Below are 22,814 nucleotides of genomic sequence, written 5' to 3' on the forward strand. Positions count from 1 at the left end.
TGGAGACTCTGTGGGTTTCTTTTGGGAGGTCTAAATTGACCCTTACAACTACTGACAGTATACAAATGAAACCAAATGGACCCTTACGAGTCCATTTGGTTTCACTTGTATACTGTCAGAGTTAAGGGGAGTCCTTGACACAAATTCTGCAATGAATCTCTGTATTAACAATAGTATTCATCTTTTATTTTGGGGGTCGCAGCCTGAAAAGGTTGAGAACCACTGCAGTATAGGACAGGTCTGTGTGGTATTCACATACACAGTATAGGACAGGTTTGTGTGGTATACACATATGTACGGTACACAGTATAGGACAGGTCTGTCTGTGTGGCCCAACCTAGTTGAAAACCTGAATGAAAGACGGTGATGTCATCATAGCTTCTCTTGGTGTGGGCACTGAGCCAATCAGCAGCCTGTACTGTTACATCAGCCAATCGACAGCCTGTACTCGCCCTGTCAGTGATGAGAGGCCAGCTGAGCAAACACACTCCAGGAGAGAGAGAGAGAGAGAGAGAGATAGAGATAGAGAGTGTGTGTGGATGTGCACGTGCGCGCGTGTGTGCATGCTTGTGTTGTCAGACAACGTAGCTACAGGGACCTACTTGTCTTTACAGTATACTGATATATCTGTGTGTGTGTGTGTGTGTGTGTGTGTGTGTGCATAGTAACAGTGTGTTCAGAGGACTGGGGGGGGGTGCTGTGTTTGGCTTTGAGGCTGTGTGTGACCCCATCTATCATCATCCACGCACACGCGCACGCGCACACACACACACACACACACACACACACACACACACACACACACACACACACACACACACACACACACACACACACACACACACACACACACACACACACACACACACACACACACACACACACACACACACACACACACACACGATGTACTGTATGCACACCCGTGGGCTTGTAGACCTACACACGCATGCATCATGCCCTTGAGCAAAAAGTGTGCGCGCGCCTGCCTGCCTGCCTGTGTGTGTGTTGGCGTGCGCGCAGGAAGTCCATCTCGGTCCTAAACCACAAACACAGTCAGTCCATTCACTCTCACTGCTGTGGAGCCTGCTGAATAATGTGTTCTGGAAGAAACTTGCATATCGCAAACAGACAACTCTCCACTCACTCACTCACTCACTCACTCACTCACACACACACACACACACACACACACACACACACACACACACACACACACACACACACACACACACACACACACACACACACACACACACACACACACACACACACACACACACAGGGGTGTCACAACACTCTCACTGCTGTGGAGCCTGCTGAATAATGTGTTCTGGAAGAAACTTGCATATCGCAAACAGACAACTCTCCACTCACACACACACACACACACACAAACAGGGGTGTCACAAGGGGGGGGGGGGGGGGGGAGTGGGACTGAGTTACTAGGGCCCAAGGTGGAAGGGCTTTAATTATTTCATAAATATACTTTAGCTATTGAAAAATAGCAGATATACAAGCTCACAGTCGGTGCCGTGCTGCAAGCTTGTAGATCTGCTATTTTTGAAAAAGTCGTGAAAATCTTTGAATATATGTATTTTTTAAGCGAACATTTGTAACTCAAATTTTGCTTCTGTGGGGTCCCCGGAACTAAATATTTTGAGATGGGAAACACGTTTTTCAAAAAACCTTGGAAGGATTTGAAATATTCAAAGACTTTTCACGATTTTTCAAAAATAGCAGATCTACAAGCTCGCAGCCGCGCTGTCAGCTTGTAGATCTGCTATTTTTCAATAGTTAAAGCACAAAATAATGGGTAATAATGCGTTCCCAGTCTAAATGGGTTAAACCCCCTCCCCCTATGAAGAACATTCATGGGGGGCCCGCAGTGAATCCTTGTACCCCGGGCCCAGAATTTGGTGCGACACCCCTCACACACACACACACACACACACACAGTCAATAGGATTCCAATCATGGCCCGTCCATAAACGTCCAGAAGCGCTAGCGGTCACAATGGGCTGATGTGTATAGAAGCTTCCATTCACAGCGCTGAATGCTGAATAGCACCCACACAAAGGTCACCATTGGTCTTAATGAATGGAAAATGTTACATATTTGGCTTCAGAGAAGGCTTGGTATCTGACAATAAAATGGACTCACTCTTCTCTCCATCTCCATCTCCACTATCAATGTTCTTTTTTAAAGTGTAAAGTTGTCAAATATGTCCTTCATTTATTTGTATATTTAGGTTATGTGTCGTATCTGCCATGTGCAACTTCAAAGCCTACAAGCCAAACAGAAATGTAATTGTCAACGACAAAAACACAATTAAAATCGTTAATCGCAATTATTTTCGTGACAATTAATCGTCATGACAGCCCTATCCATGTGTGTCTGTGTGTGTGTGTGTGTGTGTGTGTGTGTGTGTGTGTGTGTGTGTGTGTGTGTGTGTGTGTGTGTGTGTGTGTGTGTGTGTGTGCGTGCGCGCGTGCGTGCGTGTATATAACATTTATCTCTAATGTTATGCTGCTGTAATGTTTATCTTGCGTTGTAAAGCACTGCATAACCTTGTTGCCAAATGCGGCTGTGCTCATTCTTTAACAAGTTCAATTATTATCGATCGCTATTGTTACTTAATATAATAAATCCAGCTTCACCAAATGAATATCAGTTCCCGCATCTGAGAGCAAAGAGCATCAGCTATAGTTTGGTTCCCTGACCCCACCCTCCCATGCAGGGCGTTCTGTGAGAGTCATGCTTAATGGAAGACAGGCAACGCTCTGTTTAAGAGAGTACACACCCACGGTCCTAAACACAACACGCTACACAGTCTCTCCACGGACACACAACCTCCTTTTTCCAAGGAGGGGGAACCACCACCACCACCAGACTGTTCTACAGCTACCGTGGGTCAGCATCATACTTCTCACACCTTGCGCTCCCTCCCCGCCCATTTAGTCAAGGACCTGTTTTATGGCCAGTGTTGTATTTACCCCAAAATAGAGTTGACAGAAAACTAACCACAGTGAGCACAGTGGAATATGTCCACTCACGACCACAAGCCTCTAGTTTGAGGGTAGCAAGTGTTAAAGGAGTAGTTTGCCCCCAAAATGACTTTTTTCTATCGATTAATCACCCCATGGAGACCCGAGTTCAATAATATATTTTCTTTAGTTTTTGTTGCATTCCTAAGCCAATAATTTGAGGAGACTCTTTGTAGGCCCATTGATTCTGGATGGAGACCTGAATGCATTTGGGTCTCAATGGGGGTCTTAGGAATGCAACAAAAAAAATATATATATTGAACTCAAGTCTCCATGGGGTGAGTAATCGATAAAAAAAAAAAATGTCATTTTGGGGGTGAACTACTCTAATGTTACTCTAATGTTTAAAACAGACTGACAGGTTCTTAAGTTTGACACGACAACATCTGGTTTTGTCCGGGCTCTGAAGCGTGGCCTACATCTGACCTACATTTTGGCACAAAGCACTCAAAGTTGGTTGTACGCCCAGGGTCACATTGGCCAAGCTTCCCGGGAGGCTTACTGAAATTAACTCATAAATAGCACCGCTCTCTTCACACTGGGTGTGATTTTTACTCTCAGAGAGACAGCAACACTCAAAATGTGGCAAGGCACATGCCACGTAGATACATGTGCAAACAAACTGTACAACAAACAAAGAGATACTGTATTTAAATGTGCATTTCCGTGTGTGTGTGTGTGTGTGTGTGTGTGTGTGTGTGTGTGTGTGTGTGTGTGTGTGTGTGTGTGTGTGTGTGTGTGTGTGTGTGTGTGTGTGTGTGTGTTTTATGCGTTAAGACAACGTGCTTTGCGGTGACTTTGCAGTACCTTGACAGACAGCGAGATGGTGTCCCTGTCCCGGTGCACTGACAGGTCCATGCTCTCCGACACCAGGCTCCCGGCGTCCGAGTAGCGGTGGCTGTTGATCCTCCCGTTGCTGCGGGGCGGCGTGCACTCTGCGCCGTTGGACCCTGTGGACGGCGCCCTCTCCAGACCGTTCCTGAGGTTGCCGTTCAGCCCGGTGCGAGGCGCCGGCACCGGGGCGGGAGCGGGGCTCGGTGTGGCGGGGGTAGGGGTGTTGGTGACGGTGATGGTGGGCGCGGGGGCAGCAGGTAGATGGCCGTTCACGGCGGGGCCGGTGTCCTCCTGCGTCACCAGGACCTTGGGGACTTGGGGTTCCGCCGGTACCATGATGATGTCCACGCTCTCCTCCGACACCTCCTCGGGCCGGGCCAGCGACGGAGGCTGTTCCGTCTCCGGCGTGTCCACCACCTTAAAGGGGGTTCAGTTGATCAACGTTACTCGTGAAAACCATTGTTGGGACATTTGGCATACTGGTGCATCACAAAATAAATGAAAGAGAAGATCACCAACCAAATACACACACGGCTGCCATTTTTCTTCAATGTTATACTTGGAGGGGTTTGATTGATTGATTGAGGAATGTATTAGAAGGTTGCATAGGAAAAAGTACATGTTTCATGACAGTACAAATCACTGCTACAAGGTAAACTAAAATCGAACCTCTGTTCGAAGTGGAGCTGTGTGTGTGTGTGTGTGTGTGTGTGTGTGTGTGTGTGTGTGTGTGTGTGTGTGTGTGTGTGTGTGTGTGTATTGCAGTTGATGCTCAGGGCAGGCTAGACTCAACAGCACCTCTCTGGTCACCCAGGGTACTCAGGCTACACCAGAGGCTACAGACAGACAGACAGACAGACAGACACACACCGCCACGTATAGGGAGCTTGTGTTCCACACAGCTCCAAAAAGAGATCCTAGTAAGCTTTTCAGCTTATTTACACAGGAACCACACTGTGGATTATGACATGAGTGCAAAAAGGTGCGTCGTGTGTGAATATTGTCTGATGCAGTGGTTCTGAACCAGTGGTCCGGGGATTGAAACCATTTGGTTTCATTTTACGCTCTCAAGAGAAAAAATATTGTTAAACATCTGAATTACTTAATTAAAGAATTGTCATTTTGATCAACGTTTGCCTGTTATCTCTCCTATGGTCCAAACATCAATACAGCATGGAATTGTGGACACAATCGTATCTAACAATAACAAAATATTCTAGGTTTTATGTCTGAGAGGCTAAGATCTCATCAAATGGTGGTCTGTGGCTCAAATGCCAAATAAATAATGGACCTCGATATGAAAAGGGTTGAAAACCACTGTGATAGTGCAGTATTTCTCAAAGTGGATTCCAGGGACTGTGTGGGTTCCTTGGGGGGGTGTCCTCTGACAGTGTACAAATGGAACCAAATGAACCCTAACAGGTCCATTTGGTAATGGCTCCATTTGTAATGTCAGACTTTGAAATGTTACAGTTTGAGAAACACCGTGACAGTGTGTTTCAGACGAAAGGGAACAAAAAGTCGGACCTTCTCCTCCTCTGAGCTGGGACTGCTCTTCCTATCCTCCATGCCAGAGTCGGTGCTCGTAACTCTGACATACAAATGGAACCAAATGAACCCTAAATGGTCCATTTGTTCACTGTCAGAGTTAAGGGGAGACCTTGAAATGTTAAGTTTGAGAAACACTGTGACAGTGTGTTTTAGAAGAAAGGGAATAAAAGCCGAACCTTCTCCTCCTGCGAGCTGGGACTGCTCTTCCCATCCTCGATGCCAGAGTCGGTGCTGGAGGTCTTGGTGGAGGCCTCGCTCTCCGGCTTGTCCTCCGAGTCCAGGACCTCGTCCGGGAGCTTGTCCACCAGCTCCTCCTCCTGGTCGTCCTGGGGCTTCAGGCGGGGCATGGGAACCGGGACCACCACCTCCGGGTGCTGCTGGTCCACCGGGGTGCTGGCACGGGCCTCCTCCGCCCTGGGGAGCGGCACCGGGGTGGGCGTTGTGGGGCTCGGGGTGTCCGGGATCTGGTCTCCTTCCATACTGGTCTGACTGGTCTGGCATGGCTCCTTGCCCGGCGACTGAAATGACATTCAGGAAGAGGACACGAAGAGAAAGAAAGAAAGAGCGTCATTGTCATGCACGAATATGAGAAGGACCACAAGGGAAATAAGCTGTTAGCTCTCAGCTTTATTGCATTTTATCCTTTTGATGATAGTGGGCATATCTATATATTTGAAGATATTATGTTTTCACTGGCAATAAAAGTCAATGTCAGAGAAAACATCTACTGAGAGCCTCCATGTTAGCACATACAGTACTGTATGCTAATGTTTTTAGCTTCACTGCTGTTTGGGTTATGCCCAAAAGCTAATGGCCAAAGACAAAGTCCTCTTGGTTTCACACAAGCGAGGGACCATTGACCTTTTAGTTTGGCAGGAACGCAGTCATTCCTGTTCACTGTTGGAATCCTCTCTGCTTGCACCCAGGGGCGTCACACCAAACTCTGGGCCCTGGGTACAAGGATTCACTGCGGGCCCCCCATGATATGATATACAAGCTCGCAGCGCGGCACTCGGTGCCACGCTGCGAGCTTGTAGATCTGCTATTTTTCAATAGCTAAAGTTACTAGGGCCCCTCCACCTTGGGCCCTAGTAACTCAGTCCCACCTTCCCCCCGTTGTGACGCCCCTGCTTGCACCTGGCTTGGTATGGTTATTGAATGGGTAATAAGTATCCCTAGTGCACCTGGCCTGGTATGGCTATCAAACAGGTAATAAATAGCTCTAATAATTACAGAGGTGGAAGCAGGGCACCTTAAATGATAGTTTACATGTAGGAATGGTGAATTAAGCTTGGTATGTCCAGAAGCAGAATGTGTACAGGAGCCTGGTGGTTTAAAAGGACTATCTGTGAGGATCAATATTTACGTTAAATTAGAGGACTGACCAATATACTTGTTTAACTGTTTCTGTCTTAAACAATCCCCTCAAAAGCTCAACTCTGAAGTAGGGTTTAAAGCTCTTAAAAGAACAGAAATGGCACTTGAAAGTAATGTCATGATCATTTTACCGCCATCTGACTGGCCAGGCAATTCTGCCTCTTGAATTATCTCTCTGCTGTCGTCCCTAGCATGGAGTCAATGTCATCACACATCTCTCTGAAAACAACACTGTCTGGCTGCGTATGATGGATTGCTAGGGAGGAACTGCATGTCTAACTCACCCTGGCTGGGCTCCAAGACCTTTAAGGCTGTTTACGACTAGCTACCCTGCGTGTGTGTGTGTCTCTGCGTGTTTGTGTGCATTTCAGAGCTTTGGCAATTGTCCTCTGGGACAGTGGTTCTCAAACCTTTTCATGTCAAGGACTGCCAAATGTACACTTATTAGCCTGCAGACCCGCGTTTGAAAAGATACGCCAGGGACCCCCATAAGAGAAGATTTTACGGCTCTAGCACTGATTCTCAACCATCAAGGACCCCTAGTTTGACATGCATTAGGCTACGGCCCACCTTTAATGGCATTTCTATCTCTGAGACCCCAATTTATAATCAATATAGTCAACGTTAATGTAACTCTGAGAGTGTACAAATGGAACCAAATGGACCCGTTGGTTCCATGTGTACACTCTGAGTTACAGACCCCTTTATCTGGGGACCCTCTGGAACTCCTTCAAGGACCCCTGGGGGGTCCCCAGACCCCACTTTGAGAACCACTGCTCTGGGAGACAAGTTGGGGAGAGTAAAAGAGATGAGATTCAAAAGGGCAAAGTGAAAGTCTACTGAACAGTAATGACTTCCCAGTTTGCTGATCAGGGAAATGTAAAGTGATGATTGTGAGACACAGCAGAGCGGCTCGTCTAGACAGAGAGAGACGCAGCGTGAATATTAATGAGCCCTTTAACAGCCTGGGGGAAGAATCGTCCCAACCAGAATCTAACAAGGCCGTAAAAACATAATCACCCTTTAGAAAATTATTGCGAGGGTTCTTTCTTTCTTTCACCTGAGAATGTTAATTGTGAGGAATAATCTAGCGACCAGCAGATTTAATTTGATGGGTAAATTATGATGAACCCCTTTCAACAGCAGGAAGTTGGTCAACATGTTTTATGGCATGCCCTTTGACTTAACATCACACAGGACTACTTTTTTAAATATTGATCCTTTAGAAAAATATTGGAGTTGTGTGACGACTCCAATCTTATCCCTACTTAACTCAGTCGGTGCCATATTTAAAGTGGGACCTCTTATATTGCCGTTTCGCCAACAAAGGGTTAAAAAAATAGTGTGCACGCTGGTGCACACATTCGTGCACAGATCATGCACTATGCATGTGCATGCTTTTCACAGCTTTCAAACAAAAAAATCCGCTTGGAAATCCGTTCAGGCATTCAGGAGAAGGCAGCCCTTATGTTTTCTTCAAATGTAAACAAACATGGCTGCCATGTTTGAAAGATGGGGTTGGTATGGGGGTTAAACATGCAATTTCGCGATCGCGATCATGCCTAGTACACTGTTGGAGGTCCAATTAAAAAGGAGGTCCAATTTAAAGAAAAAAAAAAAAAAAAAAAGACGTCCAGAAGACGTCTGGCAGGGAGGGCCATAGTTAAAAAGACGTTTTTATTATAGAAAACGTCTTTTTTGGCAGGGTATGAGTTAACACAGACATTCCTAACAAACAGCACATTTCTACTTGGCTTTGGGCCAGCAACATAATATCGTCGTCGGGTGGAAACCTTGTATCTCCAAGTTTCAAATTTGTATGTTCTTTCGCAAAGTAAAGCCCTGCTTCATCGTACAAGGCCGTCGCACAAAAGTAGTTTAAATAATTTTTAAAATGATAAATGCAAAACGAACGGTTTTGGACATACAAGGTTTCCAACCGACAACGACGATACAGTATGTTGTTTACATCATTCAGTAAACCCCAGCAGAACGCTTCTAAATAACTCACTCAGTCACAGGTTAGGTGTTTCTATACATTATTATTATTATTATTATTAAACAGTAAAATCATGCATTAACTCAGCTCTGAGATTGTCAGTGGAATGGAACCAAATGGACCTTTTGTATCCTCCAAGTGAAATCAACACTCAGTAGTAGTGACAGTACAGTTTGACCCAGAGCAGTGCCTATATTTAGCTGCTGCTGTGTGGCTGAATGGCTGTGTTCCGGTCTCTGTCCTTTGTTTGTGCTTACGGGCACACCGACACTACAGTACAGTACGTCACTTTCTAATCAAGTGCCCGCCATTAAATGCCTGAGGGAACCTTCAGCCCTCGTTGGCAGGCAGAAGTACGCCGCAGGCCGCGGACCTTCAAGGACGGCACCGGAAGGCCGCGTTTACAAGAGACGCCGAGCATTCCACGAAGGTCAACAAGGAACTTCAAAAGAAAAAGGAAAAGTTTGAGGTTTTTGGTCGTAGGAAGTGTGTGTTTGTCCCTGGCATGGTTCTGCGAGTTGTAGGGCGTAACGTTAGAACAGTGGTTCTCAACCTTTTCAGGCCGTGACCCCCAAAATAATCATATTTTAACTGGGGACCCCCCACCCTGACGAGCACTAAGAGTTGAGGCATTACATTTTGTATAACACGGTTCTATTGTGAAAATAGCAGATCTACATGCTCACAAGCATGTAGATCTGCTATTTTCACAATTTCTGCCTCTAATATTTGACAGTTTGGCCAGTGTTTAGTCTTTTTAGAGGTATTAAAAAGTCCTTAAATTGTCACTTTAGAAATGTGCAGATACCCTCTAAACACTTAAACGTTATGTTGGTTTGTTTACTGTTGAGTGAGAAAACAGTGTTGCACATTAAGTTAATCATCTGGGGACCCCCCAAAATAATGTGGGGACCCCCCTGGGGGTCCCGGCCCACAGGTTGAGAACCACTGCGATAGAAAAGACACACTCCCAGGTCTGCTACGACCAGTGAACTCTAGGAAACCTCACAGGCCACACAGAAAGACAACTCCAGACCTCGGCGAGGGATGCTCAAGTATGAGACAAAATGATAGAGTAAAATCAGAAAGCATGTCAACTGTGATGACATATAATAATATAGGATCCTGGGTCTCAAAACATGGTTTTCACCCCTAAGAATCATACCGGGCAGAATCCCAAAAATCGGAAAAAAAAAAAAAAAAACTAAACTTTTGGAGCATCTCGCAAGAGTTGTGAGCCATCTGACGCAGTTTGGCTGAGCACCAGAGAATGGTATGTGTGTAAGAATGACCACAAACCCATCCTAAAATGGGACACAGGCTAGTGGGTGCCCGCAATGTGTTTCGTTCATCCACAAGGTACAAATCCACATGTGGGTCCTTAGCTGAAATAGTACAAGGATCCACATGCATGCAGGAAGATTAAAAACGCATGCAGCCAGCCTAGTAGAATAGAGATAGAGAAGCATTTCACACTTCAGTCTAGACTATTGCTATGGCTGCTATTAGTTTATCGTTTGCTCGGTAGTAGTACACTTTCATGCATAACAAAAACAGAATGTCTAGAGCAGGGGTCTTCAACCTTTTTCAGTCCAAGGACCCCTTGGTTGAGAGAGAGATGAAGCAGGGACCCCCGCATAACCTTCTCTATCCATATAGTTTCATTGCTTGAGAGCACATCAGTGTATTTTGGATTCATGACAATTTGTGTTTTCAGATATTTAACCACTTGAACTGTCAATACTTAATAAACTTGACCTTTCACTCTGTACTTAGTCTGCTCTTTTCCCCCTCTAGTCTCTACATTGAACCTCTTTGCCGAAAATAGACGATCTACAAGCTTGTAGATCTGCTATTTTTGGCTAAAGTTCTCAGAATATGGACGCTAGGGTTCAAGTGGTTAATATAAAAAAGGAGAAAAAAGGTTTCTATCACAAAGATTTGGAGGACCCCCTCTAGTAACTCTGAGGACCCCCTGTTGAAGACCCTTGGTCTAGAGCTTACTAGCTGCCTTAAATACTAATTACTGCACACCAAGTACTGTGCGACATCTATGGGGAAAAGAAAAACTAAACTAAAAAATAGGGGGAAGAACTTTTTAATAAAAGATGGGAAACATGGTTGATGTATAGATTCAGAAGAGGTGAGCTGCTGATATGAAGGTGAAAATGTAATATATGTAATATAAATGGGATATATATATTGTTTTACTTCTGATCATTTTAACACAGAGATTGACCTCTGGCGATTGACAGAGGTCCATCGGCAAGCGTTTGCAGGAATGTACGGCACACTTTCCAAATAAAAAAACAAAACAATACGACAACAAGCGAACAATGAAAGAATTGAAAGGGGAGTAAGGAGAAACTAAAGGAGGGGGATAAGAGGGGGGGGGGGGGAACAGTTGACGTACCACGGTGAGTTCTGCGGTGTCGTCCAGCTCCTCGCCTTCCTCTCTATTGTCCTCGATTTCCTCCATGACCTCAGCCTTGGCCTCGGCCACCAGCTCCCGCAGCGGCCGGTTGCTCGTCACCGAGCTCACAAAGGGATGCTGTGGACAGAAAGATACACGTGTCACTAGTTAGTAGAAAATACAGAGAGTTGACTTAAAATGTGTATTTTGGTGGAGTTGAGGTGTCCTAATACAGGGGTAACAAACCCCTAAATTGACCATGGAAATTAAATGTCATAATCGTACATGATAAATATAGATTCATATTATAATATTTGGACCATATTGTTAGAATAGAGAGTAGTATGTGTTGCGTATTGTCAACAAACTTCAAGTCAGTGCAGATTGCACATCTGATGCAACTATTTAAGCCCTTGATTAGTCGATTGCAGTTGATTACTGATGTTTTCAGGTGTAATTAAGAGCGAGTAATTGATAGTGACAGTGCTGTTGAAAGTGGCATTTGGCATTGAATTTGGAAAAAACAACACATTTTACTTTTGTTGAGCTATTTACATTGTTCTTGTATGATTTATTTATTTCATTCAGTTGTCAATTTGTGAATTTAGCCAATAAACCAAACAGATTTGCAGAGGGGGGTTGAATAATTTTGAGCACAACCGTACATTAGAATGTCAAGCTTTATTCATTCATTCATTCAGTTCATGGTATGCATACAAATAACATGATTGTGCTTGAAGGAGTGGAAAAATCACACCATCACTACAATGGTTTTACTTTTGTTTTACTTTCAGTTAATGAGACCACTTAACCTGTACTGAAATGATGAATTAACAATCATCACAAACTATGGGGAGGGAGGGTTAAGACATGTTCAGACATGACATAAGAATAATAGGAGGAGAATGAAAGGGAGGGGAAGTACGCACGCACGCGCACGCGCACACACACACACACACACACACACACACACACACACACACACACACACACACACACACACACACACACACACACACACACACACACACACACACACACACACACACACACACACACACACACACACACACACACACACACACAAAAGAAAATGTTAGAAAAAAACGCACGTAGCTTCAGGTCATGACAATGGATCAACTGCTACTGTACGAGACAGAGAGACTAAAAGACAACAAGCTAGGAGAGACTTTGAACGTCGTAGAAACGTTATCCACCACCTGGCAGCTCTGAAATATGCTTGAACAACGGTTGGTCAGAGAAACAACTGTCCTGCATAAATGTAAAAACCAAAGAAACAATGTCTAACATCTAACATAGTGGTTCTCAAAGTGGATTCCAGGGACTCCATGGGTTCCTTTATGGGGGTCTAAATTGACCCATACAAGTCTGTAACTCTGACAGTGTACAAAATGGTAACGGGTTAATTTGGTACACTTGGTACACTGTCAGAGTTAAGGGGCGACCTTGACATTTGAAAGTTTGAGAAACACTGATCTAACAAACGGAGTACATATCAGAAACATAATGTGGATTTTAATTGAACACCAGAAGGTGGAAAACTGGCAGATGAGCTTGAACACACGTGTGCAACACAATTAAAGGCATTGAAGTGGGACAACGAGGCAGTGAAGAGGCAGGCGTGTCTGGGAGAAAAGGCTAAATGAAAAAGACGAGTGCAGCCCAGAAGATAAAGGAGCTATCATCTATTATTTAGCCGATTTGCACTATGGTGTAATTTAATTGGCACAGCTGGTAAAGGGGGGAGGCCATGAAAGGGGACGAGGCTGCAGTGTGTGTGTGTGTGTGTGTGTGTGTGTGTGTGTGTGTGTGTGTGTGTGTGTGTGTGTGTGTGCGCGCACTTTTGCTGGACACTGTCCATTAGGACCATATTAGCTGTAAGCTTTTAACTTCTCCAGTGACAAACAACGGTCATTTGTAGCCAACAATGAGTCAGGTAAATGTGCCTAAACCACTAAGCCACTGCACAACAGAGAGGCTCAGATGGGGTTGTACTTTTAATAAGCAAATTGCACAATATATACTGTATGTGTATTACTGAGTGGACTATAAAGTTATAAACTACAGGGTTCTAACACATTTTTAACAATGACATTTCAAAATGTTTCCAGAACTTTTCCAAAGTATTTTACCCCATTTCCAGCAATCATACGGTGCAATTAAACTAGTTTAGCTATCAATACATCAACACAAACTCGAGTGAAGCTGTCACGTGACAAAAATAACAGGTCTATAAGCTAACGGCATAAAAAACAATATATTTCGTTGGTGTTGGCCAGAAACCTCAAATTTGAACTTGTGTTTTTCGGCCGGGAACACATTTTAGTGTATGGGAGGGGCTTACAGTACATGTACAGTATGTAGCAACATATTTGTTTTTGTAGGCTAATTTCTGATTTAGGCCTAACTATAGGTTAGGCCTAAATGGGTTAACCCCCTACTTGAGCATACTACAAAAGTAGCAGATCCACAAGCTTGAAACGTGGCGCACAGCGACGCGTTTTGAGCTTATAGATCTGCTACTTTTGCCATTTTTAATTTTTTCCTCATTTCAAAATATTTCCAGGAATTTCATGACCGTGGGAGCCCTGTATATAACATATAGGCCTATCATATTTTTCAGATGCACACAGTAATGTGCTTTGAGAGACCATACCTTTTAGCTTATTATCATGCAAATGCTCTACAGTTCCAAGTACTGACGGGGGATTCAGCTGAAATGATTGCGCCTCCCCAAACACCACAGCACCACTTCCTGAGTGCAGTGCAAGGCTTCAAGGCTCTGAGACACAACACAGACAGACAGAGGGCCTTGTGGTGGCTCAGAGTCAGACTAATCTGCAATCTCGTCTTCATCATAGTTGCTTAGTACGTTAGGTGCAAGGTTCAAGGTGATTCATTGTCATGCCATCAGTGGAGGAACAAAGTACTCATGAGCCCAGTGCATGAGGCAAAGCATAGGTCAAATACAGTATTACTCAACTCAACTAAAAGTGAAAACTAGCTCAGTCAGTACCATTATTAACCCCCAGCCCAGTAGCTTACATCAACCTGCAGCTTCCCATTGCTGACCACTGAACCCAGACCACCCCTGCTCAGACCAAAGCTCCACTTCTCACTGGAACAAATCAAAGCAGGGCGGGGAAAGGGCTGACGGTGTAACACGACAGCCCAGACGGGGCCTTAGCCGTGTTGTTTTTGCAGGCATTTTGGATCTTAGACACGGCTCAGCAGAGCTTAGGCCAGATCGTTTGATGTTTCCCAGAGAGCAATGGACCGGGGCCATTTGGACTCTTACATGGACGGCTTGACTGGCGTCGGGCGTGAAATGGTTAAAATAGGAACCATATGGGGACCCGAGGAGCGGCGGACGAGCACAGACGGCACCGTGGTGGAGGACAGGTGACCACAAACATCAAGAATCGGTTTCCCTCTACAAACGTCATGATTTTGGTACTTTATCAGTGTTTTCTTTTTGTATTACTAGTACTACTAGTATTTTTTATGTCCAATGTATTTGTATTTAAGTTCATAAAGTTAACATAAGCACATATACATGCATTTGAAATTAAATTTAAAAAATAACTTTTCAGGATTCCAATTCAAGAATAGCGAAAAATAATTCAGGATTCCATTTAAAAAATAGCAAAAATAGCCGATCTACAAGCTCAAAACGTGTCGCACTGCGGCGCGTTTTGAGCTTGCAGAACGGCTATTTTTGCCTGTATTATGCATTGTGGCCCTCTGGAGTGAGTGTGGAAATATAGTGGCCCTCTCCATCACCAAGTTGCCCCCCCCTGGACTAGAGTCTAGGATGCCACCTGGTGCGGTTAAAGTGTGCGAGGATGTCTTGTGTGTGTATTTTCAGTTGCCCATGTAAGCTGCAGGTTTTGTTAGCAAACGGGCCAATAGTACAAAGAAACAGACTGAACTCCTGATGTATTAGGGCCATGTACATGTACCTACTATCACACTGACTTTATATTGACTTGTCTATCTCTCTCTAAAAAAAAAGGTGACTGCACCTCAACAACCTGGAATTGTATAGTCAGGGGAATGTGGAACACCTTGATAATCCATGCATGTAAAAAGAAGTCCATTTCTACAGCTAATGTTACAGCAGCATTGTTGTTGTGAAGCAGCTTTTATTAATAGAAGTGTTTAAAAAAGATCACCATTTCCATTTGGCAAAAGAGACAGATGGGCAGAGAGAGAAGGGCTTTGGTGAAAGCTTCAAGTCTCAAGTGGGCAGTGATGGTGAAGTCAGAGTCAGTGTTTGTAATGAGCTGTTGGCTGCGTCCACAGAAATAAAGCTTTTTAACATGTACAGTTTTTGGAAGAAAACCAATCCGGATATTATGAAAGTAATAACCCCAATTATATTATTTAGGAGGAATTTAAGCCTTAAAGGGATAGTTTACCCCCAAAATGATTTTTTTTTCTTCTATAGATTACTAACCCCATAGACTTGAATTCATGGACATTTGTCGCATTCCTAAGCCAATAATTTGATGACAAGCAGTGGTTCCCTATGGAGACACAAAGAGCCGGCTTTGTTCCCTATGGAGACACAAAGAGCCGGCTTTGTTCCCTATCAAGTTAAGAGTCTCCTCAAATTATTGGCAGGAATGCAACAAAAACTAAAGAATATCCAATGCCAGTCTCCAGTCTCTCTGAGTTATCGGAGGGGAAAAAGTTATTTGGGGTATAAACTATCCCTTTAATGGCACTGCAACTTTAAAAATTAATGCGTGTTTTATTTTTATTTAATGCAGAATGGGAAATGAATATTAAATCTAGAATATTACTTTTCTGGATTTCTTTCTTTTTTATGAAACTGCATATCTTGAGGCAAAGCCCACTGGGGGAAGTATCTATGTACAGAATAAGAGTCCCCAGCGACCAGATGGTCTCCTGCCAGCTCTCCGCAGCCACAGTGACTGATAGTGTATCATGTCACTGTGTATACAACATTCCATACAGAGAGAGAGAGAGAGAGAGAGAGAGAGAGAGAGAGAGAGAGAGAGAGAGAGAGAAGGGGGGGTGTGTGTTTGCACGCATCGCATGCAGTGCAGTGCTTCCAGGGCACGTTTGACAGCGATCTCTTGAAAATATTTTGATGACGAAGACTTTTATGTGGTTTTCTTTTGTCATTTCCTCCTCTTACAGACAGGGAGAGATGAAAGAGAGGGGGAGAGAGAGAGAGTAATAAAGAGCAAGATGGAGAGAAAGTAAGAGAGAGAGAGAGAGAGAGAGAGAGAGAGAGAGAGAGAGAGAGAGACTGAACAACATGCAGTGCTTCCAGGAAACATTTGAGGGAGATCTCTCAAAGATATGTTTGAGGAAGACTTTTATTTTGTTCTCTTTCGTCACTTCATCTTACACTCACACTACATAGTAAACTACCTTGTGTTAAATTAACTCTGAGAGTGTACAAATGTAATCAAATGGACCTGTGAGTGTCTAAGTGGATAAGTTTACTCTGGGAATGTCACGGTCATACATATCGTCACTGTCGGGCAGAAACCTCGTATCTCCAAGTTTCAAATTTGTACGTTTTTTCGCAAAGCAAAGCCCTGCTTCATCATACAAGGCCGTCGCACAAAAGTAGTGAAAACAGCAGATCTACAAGCACACAACGCCTCGAGGCGTTGTGTGTGAAATTCGAATGGGATTTTAGAGGGAAACTGACAGCTCAACCCAACAACGACGATATGATACAGTGCCTGAACCTAGCGGCACCTACACTTTTATCTGGTTCTCTTTTAGTCCTGTCCTCCTCTGTAACAGACAGTACATACTGTAATGATACAGAACAAGTACAGAACAGAAGAAGTGCTGATTGTGGAATGAACCATGATAGGAACACATCTACACTATGGTTTCCCAACATCGGGAGGGTCCAGCAGTTCACTGGAATCATGAATCCATCTCTTGACTAATTGACTTTGAAGGTGCTGAAGGTTAACAGGTGCCGCGGTAGCGGCTGGTGAGCGAAAACACTACATATCCCATGATGCAACTCAGCCGCCAGCATCATGGAGCGTCTATTCTCCATAGGCTCTGGTTCATTGCTGTTGCAAAGAAACAGCTTTATCTCGGGAATCTACTTCCACAAATGCAGAGAACGCAGAGAGCCCCGGATTTTAGTTTCGCGACCGAAAGTAAATAAACGTCCATTTTAAAATCGTCCACAACATGGACACGATTGTGGCTTCAAAATAAAGCGTAAGTGAATGGCGACACACTACAGCCAAACAATTACCAAAATAATGGCATCCAATGTGTTAATGCACACTGAAGTTCCAAGGTTTAAGTGCCTCCGCCGGCGGTGAAACAATGGCCTTTGATAGCCGCACAGACGCGGTTGAACTCTGCACGGTGCCGGGCCATGGAGTCAACAGCACCACGGGGCACATGTGCAACTCCAGTCGTGTGGTGAAGCCATCTACACAGCCGTCAGACGGGCGTGACAAGTTACCGCGGGCGTGATAACCATCTGAAAAACCCTCTGAACCGCGCCTGTCTCTCTCGTTCTCTCTCCCTCTCTCCCACTGGAGCGCACACACACAGAATTCCCAAAAGGCCTCTGGGCTTAGGATATATTCACCTCGCCCCTCCTAATTGGCCAAGGGTGGCCGTTGCTCGGGGTTATCCAGACATGCCATTGGCTGAGGAGGAGGAATGTAAATAGCCGGCATTCCCTCAGCTGTGGGGTTCAGACAGGAAACTGTGGCTCTTGCATTTTAATTCTCTCTCATACACACCCAGTTGGCTTCTCATTCCCCCGTACGTTCTTTCCACCGTCTTCACTGACCTTCCTGTCATTTAAACATTGTGCAATTTGTTGAAAGAAATCTGTTCCTCTTTGTCGTTAGCGGCCCTCGCCCTTTCTTTCACTTCCAATCACCTCTCTTACTCTATTTCTGTCTCTCGCCCCCACACGCCAAAGCCCTCTGCATGGCACCGCACATTTTCCCATTATCAAGCGTTCCTTTCACGGCTTAAAATAGAGGATTTACTGTTGATAAAGGCTGTGTGCGTGTGCGAAAACCCACGCGCGTGTGTCAGTGTGAGATAAGGACAACGAGAACCGATGCCTCACCGTTCACCAAAGCGCTGAGTCGCACAATATTTGCTGAGTTATAGCTGCTGCTCAGTGTGTTTGTGTGGGCTGTGTGTGCAGACACGTGCACATATAGACATCAAAGGGGGCTTGAGCCCCTGCCCTTTTACCCGTCTGTAAAAAGTGCCCTCTCCAGACCATGAATGCCGTTTTTACTATGGTGAAAGAAATACAAATGCCCTCTTTCCATGCCATACCTGAAGGCAGCATTCAAGAGAATTGCCTTGAGAATTGCCAAACTCTCCTGAACTTGAATGCAGCATCTTATGTTGAAAGCATTGCCCTCTCTTTGTAGAAATCCATGCCGTTACGCCACATCTTCAGTATTGCCTTTTTTATGCTTAGTTTAGTGTGTTATCAAGTATTGAAAATAGCCAACCTCCAAGCTCATAACGCCTGGAGGTCTGCTATTTTCAATATTTTCGCATTGCGCTGCGCCGCGTTGTGAGCTTGGAGGTCTGCTATTTTCGATATTTTCACCAAAAAGGCCCTTTTAGAAATTTCAGCCAATGTCTCTCTAACATTCTCTGCACGTCCCTGTGTTTGTGTGTGTGTGTGTGTGTGTGCGTGCGTGCGTGCGTGCGTGCGTGCGTGCGTGCGTGCGTGCATGCGTGCGTGCGTAGTAGGTACCTCCAAGAGCTGAGCTGCAGATGGACGTGTTTCTGGGTTCTTATCCAGAGACTTCTTCAGGAAATCTTTAAACTCCCGTGACCTTAAAGTAAACACAGAGAAGAGGCATTAATCAAACCGACGGGGAGGAGGGGAGGAGGAGGAGGAGGAGGTAGGGGTGTTGGTGAGAGAAAGACGAAGGCAGCAGGGGTGTCAGGCTGCTCGCCTTCAGATAACTCCTGACACGGCAAACACTTCCAGGAATGCTGCGTTGGTTGCTGTACAGTACAGTCGCCCCGGTAATAGAGAGCTCTGCATTCAGCGCTTTACCTCCGCACATAAATCGAGACGGTTCCGGGACACTCAGGACCTCGTAAAATCTTTATGATAAAAGTGATTGGAAAAGCCACAGCTTAGCGGCCGTTAAAAGGCCTGTCTGGTTGGTGAGTTGTGGCTTTAGGGGTTTTGGAGCAGCCAGAGAGTGCAATGCAGGGAAGGAGGAGGCTGTGATAATGAGTCTGTCTGATGCACGGCTCTTCCTATGATATAGAAATTCATTATTAATTCAACTGTCAAATCCAAAAATAAAATATGTGTCTAAGTACTGAGACAATTGAGATATGTGCATTAATCACTTAAAGGGATAGTTCACCCCCAAAAATATCACCCCATGGAGACTTGAATTCATAGATATTTTGTATTTTTTATGATAATAATTTGAGGACTCTTTGTGTCTCCATAGGGAACAAAGCATGCTCTTTGTGTCTCCATAGGGAACCACTGCTGGCCATAGATATAAAAAGCTAGATACCTCTTCCGCCGCTGGAAGTGAAAAAGGAGCCCTGCATCTGATTGGCCTACCGAACTCCCCTTCTGTGACGCACGCGGAAGTGTGCTTCAGAATTCCAGAAACTTGCCTTAATGAAGGAGGCGTCTACCTTTTTATGTCTATGCAGCTGGCCATCAAATTATTGGCTTAGGAATGCGACAAAAACAAAAAATCTCTATGCATTCAAGTCTCCATGGAGTGAGCAATCAATTCTTTGGGTGGACTATCCCTTTAAGCCCTATATAGCTACTTTGTTGTACTCTGTAAAGTACTACAAGTTCACAGCACGTCGCATTGTATTGTGAGAAAGCTTAAGCTAAAGATAGTTACATGCTAATAGGCATCAAACATTTCACTGCTTGTACCTGTATAATTGAGGGACAAATAAACCCCTCTTGATTCTATTCCCTAATATTTTGTGTCCACAAGTTTCCCAAGGAGTTTACTGGGGAAATGTGTGCTCCACTTCCTCCACACAGCTGATTCAAATCACTTCAACAAAGCACCATGTAATCGCCATGCAGAGATTCAGGTGCCAGAGGCTCACAGCAGAAACGGCAACCAATCAGAATGAAACTGCTAAGAGGAACAGGAAGTGATTGCCCACATTTCACGCAAGGGCTTTGACCAATCTGGGAACTAAATGCTTACCAATAGATTTCTTCACAAATGTGTCTACTATCACCTCTGAATCTTTTCCAACCCAACTCTCTTGGGAAACTTTGTGGGAGCCAATCAAAGTTGGGGTTTCACTGACTTTACAATACAGGAAAATAATACAAAAAATAAATCTGCTTTAAGTAGCAAGTGAGGGGTCAAACTAGGGGTTTTTCATTATTCTGAATCCAATGCAAGCGTTTGTTTTGCAGGAAAAACATTCCTTGGGTTAAAAATGGCCCCCACACAAAACTATGGTTTAGTCATCACTTTTCACAGTTTTGTGGGGGCCGTTTTTAGCCCAAAGCTTGCATTGGATTCAGAAATCATGAAAAGCAGATTTTATTTTTGTATTACTGTCCTGTATAGTAAAGTCAATGAGACCCCAACTTTGATTGGCTCTCACACTTGGGTTGGAAAAAATTCAGAGGTGATAGTAGACAGACACCTTTATGAACACATTTTGTGAAGAAAGCTATTGGTAAGCATTAGTTCCCAGATTGGTCAAAGACTCGGCTCACTTTCCCCAACTACTCATGGGACACAGGAAACGTATGGATACAGAGATCTTATTATAGGCCGTGTTCCTCTTTCTCCACAACAGAGCTGAGCGCTTCAGTTTGGAAAGACACATCCGACAATGTAACATGCGACCGTGACTGTGCTTCATGCGTTCAGTTTTTAAAAAACGCACCATTTGTGTGGCTGCTCGAGGCTGGGCGGGTCAGACTTGGCGATCTTCAGCAGCACCCTCATGGGGTTGAGCTCGTGGTGCGGAGGCTCGATCTGGGCCATCTCGATCAGCGTGATGCCCAGGGACCAGATGTCTGCCTTGTAGTCGTACGGAGCGTCCTTCATCGTCTCGCACATCACCACCTCGGGAGCCATCCTGAGCAACGCACACACAGCAGACAAGGCCAAGGTTACATTACATTTAGGCCTAGAATTATTTAAGGCTTTAACTATTCAAAAATAGCAGATATACAAGCTCATAGCGCGGCACCGAGTGCTGCGCTGTGAGCTTGTAGATCTGCTATTGTCTTGGAATATTTTTTTTTAAAAGCAAACATTTGTAACTCAAATATTTGCTTCTGGGTGGTCCCTGGAACAACATATTTTGAGATGGGGGTCCGCGGCAAAATACATGTAATTTTAGGGGCCCTTGACATGAAAAAGTTTGGGAACCACTGATTTATAAAAAGGATTTAGAAGACACTTAGCATCGGGTCAAAAATATTCAAAAAGCTAAGGAATTGTAAAAAATATCTTATCATATTTAACAGTTTACTTGACACCTTTTCAACACATCAAACAAAGGGTCGGTGTGGCCAACTGGCCATAATGTGGGTTTAGCGTGTTGCTATAATTGTTTGTTCACTTTCGAGTGTTGTCTTAAGGTGATAATTACAATCATATCTATATCTCCAGCTGATAACAACCACAGAATGATCTGATGTCGATAGCAGGCGTGCTTCACGTGTCAACTTTTGTTTGCCGATAATTTGCAAAGCGCCTCTGGCAAACACCAAACTCTTGAATGTACTCAAGTGGTGTCATGTTAGCACTAGCACTGAGTGTGCAATCCCAGTTTCATGTTGACTCAGTCAATCGGTGCGCTCAGTGAAAGGTGTACTCAAAGGACTGCGGAGAGTTTGAAACTATTCTGAGAGTTGCGCAACATAAAAGGGCAGGGTTAAGCTGTCATTGTACTGGGAGGGTATTCCGGATGCTAAACTAGTGAACAGTCAATGGGTGACTGTTCACTGGCATATTCATAGAAATGACCTATGGGGCAAGGTCCAGAGGTGCACACGGGCCTACCCTTAGAACTGGATTTCTCAGCATGTTTTTGAGTCATTGAGCTGCAACTCTTGTGTCTGTGTGTCTATATGTGGTGTGGGTGGGTTCATTTGTGTGCTTTTTCCAGGAAACAGGAAGTATATTCTTAGTCACACGTCTATAATTCAGTTTGTACAAAACAGCATACCACTTTATTCCCAAGTGGGTCATGCATGTCCAACTCACCAGTACGGCGTTCCGATGAAAGAATCCCGCCTTTGCAAGGTTTTGTTATTCTTTGCCGACACGCCGAAATCAGCTGTGCGTGAAAAAAGGGAGAGTGGAAAGGGACAGGGTTAACCACTTTGTTGTAGGCCACTTTGTAATAATACTTACTAATATATCTACAAGCTTGTTGATCTGCTCTTTTTCACCGTGTTTGCTTGTTTTTTGATGAATGTTCACCCGTTATGACATGCCCAGAATAGGGAAGCAAGGGTTCATGTGGTTAAGGCAGGAGTTAAAAGACATTCCACAACACCACGTCTTTGTGAGAGACAATGATTGATAGT

The 22,814-nt window shown here is 44.5% G+C and overlaps 1 protein-coding gene across 3 annotated transcripts in view; it reads right to left on the reverse strand.

The window, feature by feature from the left end:
• The window catches only part of stk10 (serine/threonine kinase 10), a 101,974-nt gene that overhangs the window by 22,162 nt on the left and 56,998 nt on the right, over positions 1-22,814 (reverse strand). For all 3 annotated transcript variants that reach the window (XM_080748466.1, XM_080748465.1, XM_080748467.1), the window contains 6 exons: positions 22,489-22,561; positions 21,158-21,352; positions 18,999-19,080; positions 11,222-11,359; positions 5,609-5,950; positions 3,855-4,298 (listed from right to left, as the gene is read on the reverse strand). In XM_080748466.1, the coding sequence (XP_080604592.1) occupies positions 3,855-4,298; positions 5,609-5,950; positions 11,222-11,359; positions 18,999-19,080; positions 21,158-21,352; positions 22,489-22,561 (1,274 nt within the window). The remainder of the gene's footprint in view (positions 1-3,854; positions 4,299-5,608; positions 5,951-11,221; positions 11,360-18,998; positions 19,081-21,157; positions 21,353-22,488; positions 22,562-22,814) is intronic.

This window comes from Nannobrachium achirus, assembly GCF_963921795.1.
Source record: "Nannobrachium achirus genome assembly, chromosome: 19".
NCBI lineage: Eukaryota > Metazoa > Chordata > Actinopteri > Myctophiformes > Myctophidae > Nannobrachium > Nannobrachium achirus.